The 15200-nt window shown below is 41.0% G+C and overlaps 1 protein-coding gene across 3 annotated transcripts; it reads left to right on the top strand.

Moving 5' to 3' along the window:
• The first annotated feature begins 4630 nt into the window (after positions 1-4630).
• On the top strand, positions 4631-10997 carry LOC101470851 (ankyrin repeat and SOCS box protein 2). 3 transcript variants are annotated; one of them, XM_076877650.1, is made up of 9 exons: positions 4631-4764; positions 5165-5367; positions 8334-8500; positions 8656-8811; positions 8890-9135; positions 9221-9392; positions 9599-10202; positions 10290-10443; positions 10576-10997. In XM_076877650.1, the coding sequence occupies exons 2-9, from the start codon at positions 5246-5248 to the stop codon at positions 10704-10706; spliced, it is 1752 nt and encodes a 583-aa protein (XP_076733765.1). In that variant the 5' UTR covers positions 4631-4764; positions 5165-5245; the 3' UTR covers positions 10707-10997. The 3 variants fall into 3 exon arrangements, with proteins under 3 accessions (XP_076733765.1, XP_024662031.1, XP_004540655.1); XM_024806263.2 differs by lacking the exon at positions 4631-4764 and having other exon boundaries at positions 5064-5367; XM_004540598.6 differs by lacking the exons at positions 4631-4764; positions 5165-5367 and adding an exon at positions 7062-7982.
• The last annotated feature ends 4203 nt before the right edge of the window (positions 10998-15200 follow it).

The raw sequence follows: 15200 nt of genomic DNA, 5'->3' as shown, positions 1-15200 counted from the left end.
AAATATTGCTATGAATTAATAAACAAACACCTGGAAGGATTGTAGATACCTCCACAAAGAGCTCGCATTAAAAATTTGCTGCTATTCGGATTTTAACAGCTTGACATGACTTCCATTGAGCTCTATGAATTCATTAAAACCTAAATTAAAAAGAAAGGGAAACGGCAAATCCTCCTGCTTCCCAACCTTTAAGCATGTGTTAAATGTTAAAATATACTAAGTTTTCAACTTTAAATAATTACTTTCATTTTTGTAACTGAAGAAGTTCAAATTTCCACCTTAAACAAAAAGGGAAAAAGTAAATTTGGTCAAATTTAATGTCACATTTAAAATGCACATGAGGAAACTCTTCCTCCTCAGTAGATGGTGCTAAAGTATGCACTACCATCATTCTGCAAAGGAAGGTCAAAAGAGCATTCAAGGAAAGTCACAATGATAGTCACAAAATTCATTTGATTAGAAAATTTGCAAAAAGAAAATGATATACAATGCCATGAAAAATGAAGTAAATTGATCCAGAAGAGTCTCGCTGCATGGCAGTGAAATATGTGAAGGTGGTGCAGAATAAATATGAGAATAGAGGGGCAGTGTGACGTGTGCTGTAGAAGTGACAGATGGGTTCAAGGTGGAGGTGGGATTACATCAGGGATCAGCCCTGAGCTCCGTCTTGTGTGCAATAGTGTCGGACAGGTTGATAGATGAGCTCAGGCAGGAGTCTCGTGGACGATGATGCTTGTAGATGGCGTTGTGACCTGTATTGATTTGATGCCAAGCCAAAACATTTGAGATGCAGTTGTGACATTTTACTTGTTCTTATCAAAGGCTCCTCTCGGGAGACCATAGTGACAATTTAATATACTCTCAAAACACATACAGGTAACAAATAAGAGGACATCAGGACTGTCCTTGCGTCTCACAAGAGTGGGAAAACTCTGGAATAGCTGCTGGTATGTTGTTTGGACTACTGCACTTTATACGTCACAATGCTGAGTTTGAGGATACCTTTGACTGACTGCAGCTGCTGTCTAGCTTGTCTTGGCGTTAGAAGGCAGCAAGCTTTCAAAGAAAACAAGTATGAGTGAGCCGAGTCTTGCTCGACTACATTCCTGTAAAACATTTTACTAATTTTACTTCCTGATGCCACCATGCATTATCTTCATAATTGTTTTTAAAACCACAAAATTCACATTAATTGTTTTCTACATAAAAATACATTAAGGACTTGCGTTGCTGTGTTACTGGTCCAGCAGTATGTTTGTGAGTCCTGTGCGTTTGTGTGTCACATGCTTATTGTGTTAACTGAAAGTCCAGTTTTGTAACTGTGTGTTTACTGAGAAAACAGACACTTGGTTAAAGACGTTCACTAAAAAAAAGATTCTTCACCTTTTATAATATGAAACAATAATTTTGAGTAAAATATAATTGAAATATACAAAATCAAAGGTTTATTTATTCAAATAATGAATCATTAAAGAAAAATGTGCTTGAATTTATACCAATGAAGTTCATTTATTGGAACAAATTTCATAAAATGTAACATCTATATTGCACTTATGTAACAAAATTACAGGTAAAGTTTACATGTAATTAAATTTCATTTCAGCCGTAACATTTCTGAGTGTGTGTTGTTATTAACCTACTGCTTTTAAAAAATATTTAAAATTGATAAGAATTCAAAGTTGTAGTTTGTTGTAACAAGGGAAAAGGAGAAGCAAGAGGAAGAACCTTTTCCATAAGATGGAGAGCAGCTAAAAAATAAAAGGGCAGTCAGATATCTATTCATATTAATGTACAGAATTCACCTGCTTGCTGCTACTACTGCACATTCACCCAGTGTATATACTATATGTGTATATATATATATATATAATGTTCTTCCTCTACCCCCCCCCCCCCATTTTTGCACATGTCGAGGAGCGTGTCAGGCTACATTTCACTGTGTGTTATACTTGTATAACTATGCATTTGACAAATAATAAAGAACCTTGAACCTGAACCTTGAACCTTGAACTAGTCAAGGAGTCCAAAACTCAAGAGTAGAACGTAACATTTATTTATAATAAAACAAGCCCAGGGCATATAAAAAATAAGCTAAAACCAAGCTAGAAGTCTGACTTTTACATTGTATTTACAGGTCCAACAGTCTTGAACAGCTGCTCTAACCCTTACAGAAATCACTGTTTTCACCAGTTATGTCTTGCTTGCTTGGAAAGGCCTTCTTACTGGGCCCAACTCCTCCACTATATCCGACACCAGTTCCACAGATGAGTCCAGGGCGAATCTCCTTGGCATCCATCCTGTTGCACCGCTTAACCTCTGTTGTTCTCAACTTTGTGCCACTTCTGTGACTCCTGTCATGCTCTAGAACAAAGGCACTTTTAAATATACAAAAAACACTCCGGGATTCCCTGTTACAACATGATAGTTACAACATAAGAGTAACTGTAATGTTCAGCTTTGTGGAAACTGTCAGAGGTACAGATTCCCTGGTACTGAACACATCTGTGTTGTTCCTGTCCTGACTTGTTTTTACAGGACGTTGGTTGTTTCTTGTTCTTTGCAGGCATTTGAAGCTTAGATATCTATCTACACATAGTCTTTGAATGCAGTGATACACAACATCACTGATATCAGTCTATGTTTTTCCAATGACACGTGGCTGATTAATGTGAGATGTACCATAAATAGACTTTTCTTTTGTTAACAAACGAACAGCGTGGACATCAGCTGAAAAGCCGTTTCACGAAAACTCCCTGTTCAGATCCCTGTTTGCTTCCGAGGGGCTCAGCCTATATCTTGGAAATGTTACTTAACTAACATTGGTCCACCTGGTCCAGCCCTAACTAAAGCATATAGTTAGGGCTGGACCAGGTGATCCTGAATCCTCCCTTAGTTATGCTGCAATAGACGTAGGCTGCCGGGGGATTCCCATGATGCATTGAGTTTTTCCTTTCCAGTCACCTTTCTCACTCACTATGCATTAACAGACCTCTCTGCATTGAATCATATCTGTTATTAACCTCTGTCTCTCTTCCACAGCATGTCTTTATCCTGTCTTCCTTCTCTCACCCCAACCGGTCGCAGCAGATGGCCCCGCCCCTCCCTGAGCCTGGTTCTGCTGGAGGTTTCTTCCTGTTAAAAGGGAGTTTTTCCTTCCCACTGTTGCCAAAGTGCTTGCTCATAGGGGGTCATATGATTGTTGGGGTTGTCTCTGTATCTATGAAGCACCTTGAGGCGACTTTTGTTGTGATTTGGCGCTATATAAATAAAATTGAATTGAATTGAATTACTTCTCACACACTCACAAGAGGACCTACACACTTCTTGTTAGACCTTCATCTTCTACAGGTTACACACAAGGGCACCAACTGAATGGTAATAGTGGTTTGACACGAAAATGAGTTCACTCCAATAAAAATCTGGAACTGGAGCAGAGCCACTAATAATTATAAACAAACCACCCCCATCACTGTTATAATTGTAGTTACAGCTGAAAAGTCCCTGACAACTCTGCAAGGAAGCTCCATAATAGCTACATCCAACAACTAGCAATGTAAACCTAGAATACCATTGACTGCCATATAATTTGGGGGGGTGGGGGGGCTGTTTTTGCCTGGCAGCCATGCTCTGGTCTGGCCTCCTCCGATAAGGTTTGGGAGAAACTCCGGGATGACAGACTACAGCCCAAGAAAAATACTCAACATTACAATCTAGGGAAGTCACAATAGGCTCTACATACACCCTACATACTTCTATGTGCTGTTTTTTTGTCTCTTTTCCATCTTTCTCCCACTTTCTCTCTCCCTCCTAAGAATCCCGCCATCAGAACTGCTCTATCTGTTTTGTAAAATTGAAATCAAAATGCCCATCAGTACTTAAGTGCATCTACATATGTCACTATGTACATGTATAGCTGTGCATGCATGTATGTTTTTTTCCTGTTTTTGTTTTTCTTCCTCCCTTGAATATGTGTATGTATCTGTATATGTGTGTGTGTAGGTATGTGTGCAGACATGTCTCTTTATTCAGGTGGACTTGTGTGCATTTGTGTGTACACACATATAAATCAGGTTGATTTTGGGTTTACTTTTTATTGCTATCCCTCTTTTATCCTGTCTGTTTCAACTTGTCTTGTTTTACTTGTTCTATGTCCATGTCCTATATGGATGTTGGTTAAAAATAATAATTAATTAATAATTAATTTTTTTAAAAGAGCAAATGCACTGGTATATCACAGGGAAAGAAAACCTCATGAATGTTATCATAAAAGCTTGAAGAAACTGTCAGAGTCACTGATTTACTGGTACTGAATATGCCTGTTTGTTTCCTGTCCTGACATGTTAGTATGTCGTGACAGGACGGTGCTTTTTTTTGCAGGTGTTTGAGACATACATGTGTTTTCATATGTTTTGGTTTGACTTTGTTGGGGAAAGATCGCAGATTACCCAGGAATTTGCAATAGAGCCCGTTTGCGTGGTTGAAAATAAATATGTCGAAGGACTCGTTCGTCGTCATAAAACTATGAGGCCACTTCCAGTTTCAATAGAGGAAGCACTTTTTAAAAACATTTCGGAAGAAGTAATTGTGAAACAATCTGTTGTCATTCTGCTTGTTCTTCAGACTCATTTTTGCACTTCACACAGTCGCAGCAAGAGGTGACACATGTTATGACAGAATCCTTCAGACCGTCTGATTAGGATTAGCATATTTGTTCTACAAAGTAACTCATATTTTGTGCATAAGGAGAAAGAACAATGTCATGTGGTGAGTCTATCAAGCTGTTTTTTGGGGGGATTTTTTCTATCCAATTTAATTCTAATTGTCTCTGTCATTGTTTTGTAAAATTAATCATGCCCTGTAATCTCAGCTTCATGTTTTTTTGTTATCCTCCTGTTGCATAACTCACTAACAACACTACACACACCAGCACCTTCTCTGGAACAGCAGTACCAAGTGGAACATAACACTGCTGAACATGTCCTTAAAAGGCATCCCCCCTCACTGCCTGAGTCGCTGCTCTCTGATTTCTGCCTTTGCAGATTTCAGCTCTTTTATATGAGTTAGGTCACTAATTCACGTGGGATGTGTGTATTATACTGTGCCTGTGATTTTATTGCTGCTGTTGATGTTCTAACTTCTATTTTCCAACTTCTATTGTGAATAGTGTTTACTCATCTATGAAAAAGACAACAGCACTTTTTGAGGTGTTCTGCACTTAAGACTGGACAACAAATCTCCTCCTGTGATGATTGCAGTCCAAAAAGCTGGGTCTCTTTACCAGAGACTAAACAGCGACATCAAAGACAGGCTGGCTGGATGCTCCCTGACTTTCCACACTTCACAAAACACCACAACAAACCTGCTCAGGTAAGAAAAGATGCTATCACTTCTTAACGCTTAACAATTTAACATTATCTTGTCACCAAATACCGCAAATGCTATTCCTAATTGTTTTTCAGTGAAACATTAGAGATAGTTATTCATGACATTTTTGAGCATGGCATGGCGTGAAATGCCCCAGTGACGTATCAGTATATCTAAATAGCCGTCAAGATGAAAACAAGAGACATGAAAAGAAAAGCGCCGGTCTGTGCTGACTGCCTTAGTGTTGCTTGTTAAAAAAGCAGAGTTACTACAAGTTTTCTGATGGTGAAGAGCCTCAATGGGCTATTTTGTGGAGGCTCAATGAAAACAACATTAATTAAAAGGATGTATTTGAGTAGTAGGTGGAGGTGAAATCATCACGTTTTATAGTTATTTTACCATACATGTGATGCAAATGTTAAGATGTCTAAACCTTAAAGACACAAATAAAACAGCACCAATAGCATTAATGTGTAGTGCTCACAGGTGGCATTAAGGAAGTCTTTCTGTCCCTACAAGACTGTTTTTACTGTATGGGGAAGCAACTTGTTAAAACACAAATATTCAGTACACCGAGATTTACTTCCTTGAGAGTCTCTGAAGTTCAGTGGCAAAACCTTTCGCTCTTGTGGAGAAACTGAAACCTGTTAAATGAGATTTAGTGGTTAGATGACACTCACAAACCACATGCTCAAACATGTGAGTCAAAATAAGTAAATGAGTTCTGAGCTGCAGTGAGGCCATAAACAGGCACTAATCAATATGTGGTGCCTGTAGAATCATAGATGAAAGCTTTATTACACATTGTTTCATATGGTTGGCTGACAAAGTATGAGGCTGAAAAACAAATCAGATGAATAATAACGTGGATTTTATTCATGGACTGGTCACTTTTGAGATTTTTGCTTCAATAGCATATTTTTCTTCAAGCAGGGGAGGAAAGAAAATGTCCAAAATATACATTTGCATCTTTATTTTACTGCATTTTATTGACTGGACATGCAGATCAGTAAGAGTTAAGTAAATATGTAGTCTCTGTGGTTGATTTGGATATTTAATTATTAAATGGTTTCCTTTTTGGTTTGGGTGTTTTTTTTTCCTGGCTCTTTGCAATATATTTTCTCATTTTTGAAGTGATACAAAAAAGATTTTAAAAATCCAGTGATAAAAAAAACGGCAATAAAAACGGAATTACAAACACAGTTTTATATCCAACATTCAGCATTCCGTTATGGAAATGTATGCAAACTGATTTAGATTTACATAGATTCATAGCTTCATTTTCATAGTTAAGCATAACATTGCCGTGTGTGTGTGTGTGTGTGTGTGTGTGTGTGTGTGTGTGTGTGTGTGTGTGTGTGTGTGTGTGTGTGTGTGTGTGTGTGTGTGTGTCAACATCTGACACCCATACACCGCCACTGTGTTTAGCATTTGTTCTCCTCTGTGATGGATCGCCATTCTGACTAAAGATGTTCCCTCAAAGACTTTATCTAAAATCTCCCATAAGTGTATATTTAGGCTGAGAGCTCGTGATACCCAGAGGGCACCCTCATAAGCGGATAAAGATGTTTACTCAGAACTCATTTTGAATTCATTTGCAGTCACCCTTCCCTCCAAGAGGACATGTGAACCCAAACAGCGCCCACAAAATGCCTCCATCCCACAACATAACAGGGCCACTGGACCCCCTCATTATACGGTCAAGAGTTCTATTTTTTCCTCTAATCTGTCACCCATCTTCACATGGTTGAGCAAAAACACCACTTAAAGACACTTGGCTCATCGGTGCCCCCAACAGGACTTAAATTGTAAAAAATCTCGAAGACATAAGAAGGAAAATATGATCTTTGGCATCATTTAATACGCTGGTGTCTTCTGATAAACAAGCTACCTGAGCTACAACAGTGTCTTCGTCGCTGGAGTGAAGCTATTACGCAGGCCACGCCTCTAGCTGCCACGAAGGACGCAGAGGTCACATCCTCGGTATTTTTCTGGGAATTTAGGGTGGTGGAGGGTTACATTCAACAGATATATGTGTTGACGTTTGGAGTCTGTTTATCAAAAAAATTATTTTTATTTTTATTTTTTTATTTATGTATTGCTTCCCTTTTTTTAGTGACATTAGGCCACCGCCTATCGCTTATAATACAGTCAATGTGCACAGGCTTTTCAAAATGGAGCAGTGATTAATGGTTCGTTGTGGGGGTCTCTGTTTATCTTCTGCAGTTGTCACATATCAGTCTCGTTATCTAACTTGGAAACCAGCCAGTAAAGACGAAAAGAGCTGGCCTTACACTGCATTATCTCCAGGGCTGTTTCTCTTATCTTTAAACGTCCGAGTCTTCTGACATATATGGATAAGTCCGTCATCCTGCCGCCTGACAATACAGTCCCAAAATAATCTGAGAGACCACAGCTGAGCCCCGCTCGGCTCTGCGCGCTGCTCCGCCGACGCCGACGACCTGGGAAGGAAAAAAGCGAAATCTACCTTCAGTAATGACGAAATTCAGTTACTCTGACTATTTGTCTCAGTTCCGTTATGCCGGTAATAAAGCTGTGTCGCGACTGCGAGGGGATAGGAGAGGAGACAATGAGAGCGACGGCGCGTCAGAGCCGGAGTGAGTCTTTTATTGTTGTGTGGACTATTTGAGGCTGTGTGTGTGTGTGTGTGTGTGTGTGTGTGTGTGTGTGTGTGTGTGTGTGTGTGTGTGTGTGTGTGTGTGTGTGTGTGTGTTTCAGAGTGAGGGTGCTGGTGGCTCTTGTGTGCAACTTCTGCATAAATAGCAAAAATAAAAATCACACATCCTGGATTACTGAGAGCAAAATCAGCTTATTATGATGATAATCACCGAATGTACAGATTTTAGGGTCAGTGCTGCCTTTCCCATAAGGATCTGGTGTCTTTCTAAAAATACACTTGATTGTATTCAGACTACTTAATGTTTTAGGGGGTTTTCTCTCCTTTCAAGGGATGTTGATCCTGTGGTCTGTGCCATCAAAAGAGGAGATGTGGAAACTGTCAAAAATCTGACAGCCTCTTCTCACTGGGTGCTGAAGGAGAACAATGATGGATGGATACCTTTGCATGATGCTGCCTACTGTGGACAGGATGAGTGCTTGAAGACCCTTTTAAGGGGTAGGTGATTGAAAGTCTCAAAGAATTATCCCAGAAATGTAATTTGTCACCCTTGAATGAATCACATGTTAAGAAAAGAAACGTAAATCTATTGCGGGAGGACTTTTAAAATGTCATGTGTGCTTGTTTTGTTTAACGTGTATTTTCTGTTCTAGCCCTTCCAGGCTCAGTAGACAAGCGCACATTGCAGGAGCAGACGGCCTTGCTGCTTGCGGTGTCTTGTGAACACTTGGCCTGTGTGCAGTGTCTTTTGGAAGCAGGTGCTGACCCTGACATCAGCAGCAAGAGCAAAGAAACACCTTTGTACAAAGGTACAGCTGTGGGCTAAGAATTTCTTACAACAGCTTATATGAAGCCAGGCTGACTCGTGTCTTTTTGTGTCTGTCCAGCATGCGAGCTTGAGAACATAGACATGGTGAACCTTCTTCTCTCTTATGGGGCCACTGTGAACCAGCGGTGTGCCCAGGGCTGGACAGCCCTTCATGAGGCTGTATCGAGAAACAACACAGAGATCTGTGAGATACTGTTAAGAGCTGGGGCTATAATTAATCCATCTAATACCTACACCATCGCTCCACTGGTTGTAGCAGCTCAGCAAGGACAGATGAGGACACTGTGTTACCTTATTGAGAAAGGTACAAAAAAATTCCAGGTTTTCATGTTTATGATTTCAATGAAATTATGTTATAAAAGAATGATGATTGTTTTTTGTTATTTTAGGTGCAGATGTCAACACGCAGACATGCGATGGGGTTACGGCGCTGCATGAAGCGAGTAAAAATGGCCACATGGAAATTGCGGCCCTTCTGTTGACTAAAAATGCAGATGCCAACAAACCGACAAGCTCAGGACTGCTGCCTTTGCACATCGCTGCCCAGTATGGACATGACAAGTAAGTTCAAATACTAACACTTGCAAAATGGATGAAATTATAATAATAATTTAAAAAAATGATTAGTGTGTAAAATTTGTATTCATATCCTAAACTTATTGTTAAAATATGCAATGGAGCGGATGTTGTAAGTGGCGCTGTAAGCTCTAACTTCTCTGTATTTGTTGTGTTAACTTTACATTAACATTCTTTTGCTTTGTTTTCAGGATTGTATCTCTGCTCGTCTCGGTGACAAGTCGAGCCATGCTCCGGCACAGTTGGATCAGCCCCCTCCACCTGGCAGCAGAGCACAACAGACACACTGTAGCAGCTGTGCTACTGAAGACAGGTGCAGATGTAAACGCCACACTGCCCCACAGCCACTCCATCAAGTATGCCGATCGACGCACTACGGCCCTCTACTTTGCTATTGCTAACGGCAGCACCGAAACAGCAGAGGTGTTGCTTAATGCCGGTGCTAGTCTAAGCCTGGATCCAGTCAGCCCTCTGCTGATGGCTGTGCGTCAGGGTTGTGTCAGCACTGTGTCTTTACTGCTAGAAAGAGGAGCTGATTTAAATGCAAGCATCCCAACATGTACTACCACATTCCCAGCTCTTGTTGCACTTTGTCAGAATAATCTGCCTCTACTCAAGTGCCTTCTGGACAATGGCTGTGATGCGCTCTCCTGTTTTACGTGTGCTTATGGCAGTGCCCCTCACCCAGCTGCAGGACAATCCGATATAATAACTGCTGGCAGTAATGGATATGCTTTGCAGAATGGCAGCATGCTTCCTCTAAATTGCAATGAGCCTTCAGAGAGGATAACACAGGTATGCAAAAAGAGCAAAAAGTTGGTCATAACAAAAATATGCATGTTCTTTTTCAGTAATGTAACTTTATATGATTTTCTTCTTTAGTTCTGCGAGTGGATCTCAACGCCAGTAATGAGTAAATGGGCAGGGCCAATTATAGACTTGCTGCTAGAGTATGTTGGCCATGTTCAGCTGTGCAGCAAGCTCACTGAACTGCTGGACAGCCGTGAAGAATGGCACGTTGTCAAGAGGAAGTTGTGTAAGTATCAGATGGAAACATGTCTCTTTCACTCTTTTCTTTCATGTCCTCACACATCCGTTGAATGCAAATGTGGTCCACAAGGAAGCAAGCGACAAGCCTCTTCATCTTTCCTTTTTGTCTTGTCTTTAGTGTCACCATGTCCACTGCTGCACCTCTGTAGATTAAAGATTCGGACCCAGATGGGGGGACACAGACTGAGATCCATCACAAGCGTACCTCTGCCAAACAGACTGATTAGATACCTGAGCCACGTTGACTGACTTTAAAATGAACCTCACGCAATATAGTCCTCAGAGATAAGACTATATTTATCTTCTTGTGGTTCTTTTTTTAGTCGTGTCTGATATCTTGAATGTGTAAATGTTCCTCTCAAAGAAATTTTATGTGTATAAATATCTATTTATAATATATGTGAAGTGACAATAAGCCTCTTTAATCTGTCCTTCAAAATGTGTGTGTGTTTGTGTGTGTTTGTGTGTGTGCTTTCCCTTTGGAGAAAGCTTTAGCAAAAGGTAAAAATGATCTTGTGCCCAAAGGAGTTTTTAAGGGAAGTTGAATCATTTATTTAAAAATAAAAGTCATTGTTTCAAATGTGCCTATCAAACATTACTTTGACAAAGAAAGGCGATTCTCATACTTAAAAGAGGAAACTAAAACAGGATGTTTGGATTCATTCTATGACTTTTTTTGACTTAAAAAAGAACAATCATCCTCTGTAGACACCTAAAAGTAGAAACCTTTTTACCTTACTGTCAATTTTCAGGCATAAGACTGGCATGAAAGTGAAGATGATGAAATTATTCAGTGCAATTTAGTCCTTTAGATTTAAAAGACAAAAATAGATGAAGCATTTCAATAAGTGCTGGAGGAAGTATCTCGATTTAAAATGCTGAAAGAGAAACGCTGAAAGTCATTAGTCCTATTTACACGCGTTTTGTGTGATGGGTTCATTTAGTGAGTTAATTAAATGAATCCAAACACACTGAAGATTGGTGACTGAGCGGTGGGCTTGGTCGGTATGGGTTTGACAACAACGTGCGTGTGAATTTTCTGTCCATAAGGATGCTCGGATCTCTCCGTCTCAGTCCCTGCTGCTTTGCTCCACAATCCCAGGGGCGGATGAGGGACAAAAATGTGATTGTGAAGGATCTGGTGTCCGTGGTACTGGAAAGGGCAACAGCCGCACACACTCACGCAGTGGTGAGAGGTCACGTCCAGTTTCAGCGTCTCTTTATCCGCCGAGCTGCGCCGGCTGCACGCAGATATTGCGGTCTTTGCATCATCATCACAACTTCGTTTCCTCTTTTCATTCTCAGTCCCCTCCGATGTGCCTGCATGGCTCCTTTTCATTCCTAAATATGAGTGCTCCCTCTTGGTTGGGGTCAACTTAGGTTCCTCCCAAAATGAGGCCGGTAGCTGGCGTTTCCTCATAGGCACCTGCTCCACAGAGCTCCCCAGTTGATCCACATCCTGCGCACCAGAGCTGGCCTTTTCTGCCACACTCTGATGGACAGACCCCATCGGTTTGGCGCACCTATACTCCGCAGACCTGTGTGTGTGGCATCTTGGGACTCTGGAGTATTTTTGAGAGAAGCGCTTCAGTTGTTTCTGGAGATATTTCCGGTGATCCACGGAGCGCCTGCACGGAGCGGACTTATCTAGGGCCGCCTTGATGTCGCTGGATGCCAAATTTACAAAATTTAGTAAAGTTTTGACCTCACTGTCTGCATTTGCCATATTGTATCGAGGGTTTGTTCAGTCCATGTTAAAATATGCAATCCACCGTCAGGATCTAAAGAGAAATGAGAAACACACGAGTCACGCAATCAAGCCTCAAATGAGCGGGATGCTGGATATTAGAGATTAGTAACCTTTTACTCACCACTGCTGGATCAGTCCGGATTCTCTCAGTCTAACCTCAGACTTCTCCCAGGCTGCAGTATAGGAGCACTTCAACAAGTTGAATGAATATAAACTCCTTGTAGTTATGGTGCTTCCCTTGAACCAATCAGCGACCCCAGGCCTCTTACAATGCACCCCAATCAGCCTCCAAGCGCCCTGGTATCAAATTCTTCACCATCGCAAATTGTTGTCATGGAGATCTGGAGGGGGGAAAGCCGCTGAGGGGATGCAATATTTCTCCTACAAGATGATTTCTACTCCGAAAATGGTAAATGTGCGTTTAAAAAACTAGTGCGAATTCTTGTCGAGCATGCGTGCATTATAACCTGACATCAGAGCGGTTAAAGTTGAGTTTCTAACACATAAGCCCGTTATTCCCTCCCCAAGAGTGATGTCAGCTGTAGGATTTGGTGAGGGGTGGTGGGATCTGAAGAGTGCATAACCATGGAAAGGGTCTTGAAGGCTCAAGAATCTTGTCTTTCTGTTTGCCCCCTCAATCGAGCGACACAAAGGCTGAATTACTCATTCAAACCTCGCGGGACAAAGGGAAAGGAGCTGGATAGCACTCCTGCATTTGTAGTCAAACATTTAGAGACTTAAATCGAGTCGTCATGAAGGAGAAAGAGTCGGACAAAGCCCATAGAATTGCCATCAGCAAACATTTTCCTGTGTCATATTATGGGGTCTCCATGGCTCCCTCTGGCCCGCGGACAATAGCACAAGTTTGCACACTCGAATACTGTCACCCTGCCAACGGCAACAAGGGCCCAAAACAGGACAATCCCCAGAGAAAGCATGGGCTCGGCGGGGAAGGTTGCAATAGAGGAGGGAAATGGGACTTGTGAAATGCTAATTGAGCTTCATCCCCTTATTGAAGTGGAAAAAGAGTACCTATCGTTCCACTGAACCGCGGCAGCAGTGGAATGAGATGTGAGGGAACTGTTTGTCTGGTAACACCTCATGCCTCAAATCCTGACACAGCCCTATGCTATGGAGCCAGGAGAGAATTTTTTTAACTATCCGCAGTCTATATCGAGGCTACAGACCGTTTACTCGGTTAGCTGCGGGCCACATGATTAATTGCCTCATTCGCTTAGTTTGGGGTTGTGTGAGGAGAGCCCTGCTGCAGGTCTGTGTGCATCGGCCGGTCTATCTTTTTAACGGCGCATCCCTCTTGTTCTGAAGAGGCAGTGGGACTCTATTGTCCTCATCTCTTCTTCCTCCCTTCACCTCTCTGTTCAGCTGAAAAGGCCAATTAACAATGCGGTCCCCCCTCCCCATGGCCTGTCACCCCACTCCTGTGCTTTTGAAGTGAGGAAGAATGAGAAAGAGAAAGAGGAAGCATAGTGGCATCCATAAATACTGGGTGGTGGCTGAATTTATTTATTTATTTATTTATTTATTATTTACAGAAGTTCTGAGTGGGAGGAAAACGAACCTCTTGGCACATTTATGTTCACTTTATACAGTTTATATGGGTGCAAAAGGTGTGGCATCAGTGTGTCTGCTGTCCATCATAGAAAAACAGAAACAAAGAGGTCGTTTTAACTCCTGCCAAAGATATACACCTAATTTGTATGTATTTGCTGCGCATGCAAACAAACCCAGAAAAAAACCTGCAGCCAAGACGTGTTATGTGCCTCTGTAACAAACTACAGAGCCATCATCATCTTTGCCATTTTTGCCTAAACCCAATAAGAAGAAGCCCAGAGCTCTAATACGTCTGTAATCTTGCTACCTCCATTGTGGAAGCTGCCCATCCCACATCCATTAGTGAAACTTATGGTAAGTATCTTACCTCTTGCCTTTGCTCAAAAATAACTACAATAAGATGACACTGTTTGATCTGCAAGGGAGAAAAAAGTGTAAAAGCAGCACAAAGCAAAGATCAGGCACAGAGACGGGGAAATTAAAAATAAAACTGTACCCATAGAACACAGCAGAATTTGCAAAATCATAAAGATTATATTTTTCTTTAACAGGGAATAGGAGCTACAGCTAAATGTAGAAGTACCAGTAGATACGGTCATTCATGTCCATGTGTGTGTCTAGAAAACTAGAAGCTTTTTCTTTTTTAAGATGTATCTATTTTCCCTTACTAAAGAGTTAGGAAAAAGCCACGCGCAGATGTAAAATAAGTAGTACACTGAAAAATACTGTCCAATAAGTCATCAACTGTATTCTGATATTCCTCAGAATTTATTTATCTTAAACATCATTCCAGTGGTATTGGAGTTGTTTTATCACAGTACAGGCTAATTTAAATAACAAACCTAAGCTTAATATCTCCACCAGCTCCAATAATAATGTGTCAATAAGCAACATAACCTCTGTTTAAAGTCATGTGTTGCCAGGTTTTTCCACTAGATGGCAATCTACCTTTACTATGATGCAGCCCAGCATGAATACAGCACACATCTAACGTTATACCTGCACACTGATATAACACAAGGACAAGTAATACAAGAAAACTACGAATAATACAAATAAAACCCGTTTAAGCTTATTTGATATAAACGTTTTCCTTCAATGACAGAGGGCTTGTGATTTTTGTCTTCTTATTTTTTCTTGTTCTGATAAAAACATTATGTTGGGGGTGCTCTTTGTTTAATACAGAGAGGCAGATTAAGTATCTTGGCAGGATGATAAGACTGAAAGACCACAGTAATTACATAGAGGTTTTCTTATCTGAGTTTTAAAGGCCTGTGATGTATGTTGTGGCAAATTGCTGCTTGTTGGAATGAGGTGAGGTAGCAGGAAGGAAACAGGAGGATGTAGTGCTTTTCTCTTGTCAGATAATCAATATTGGGACAGACTGTAGGGGAGATGGATGGACTGAACTGCTAGGCAGA

The sequence above is a fragment of the Maylandia zebra genome, linkage group LG19 (genome assembly GCF_041146795.1).
Source record: "Maylandia zebra isolate NMK-2024a linkage group LG19, Mzebra_GT3a, whole genome shotgun sequence".
NCBI classification, from domain to species: Eukaryota; Metazoa; Chordata; class Actinopteri; order Cichliformes; family Cichlidae; genus Maylandia; species Maylandia zebra.
The sequence above is the reverse complement of the archived record's forward strand: the minus strand, read 5'-3'. Positions and strand labels throughout refer to the sequence as shown.

Bases quoted from the DNA above. Each gene is read 5' to 3' on its own strand.
- LOC101470851 (XM_076877650.1), top strand. From the start codon at position 5,246: ATGATTGCAGTCCAAAAAGCTGGGTCTCTTTACCAGAGACTAAACAGC. The intron at 8,812-8,889 runs GTACAGCTGTGG...GTGTCTGTCCAG, and splicing joins AGAAACACCTTTGTACAAAG to CATGCGAGCTTGAGAACATA. The intron at 10,444-10,575 runs GTAAGTATCAGA...TCTTGTCTTTAG, and splicing joins CGTTGTCAAGAGGAAGTTGT to TGTCACCATGTCCACTGCTG.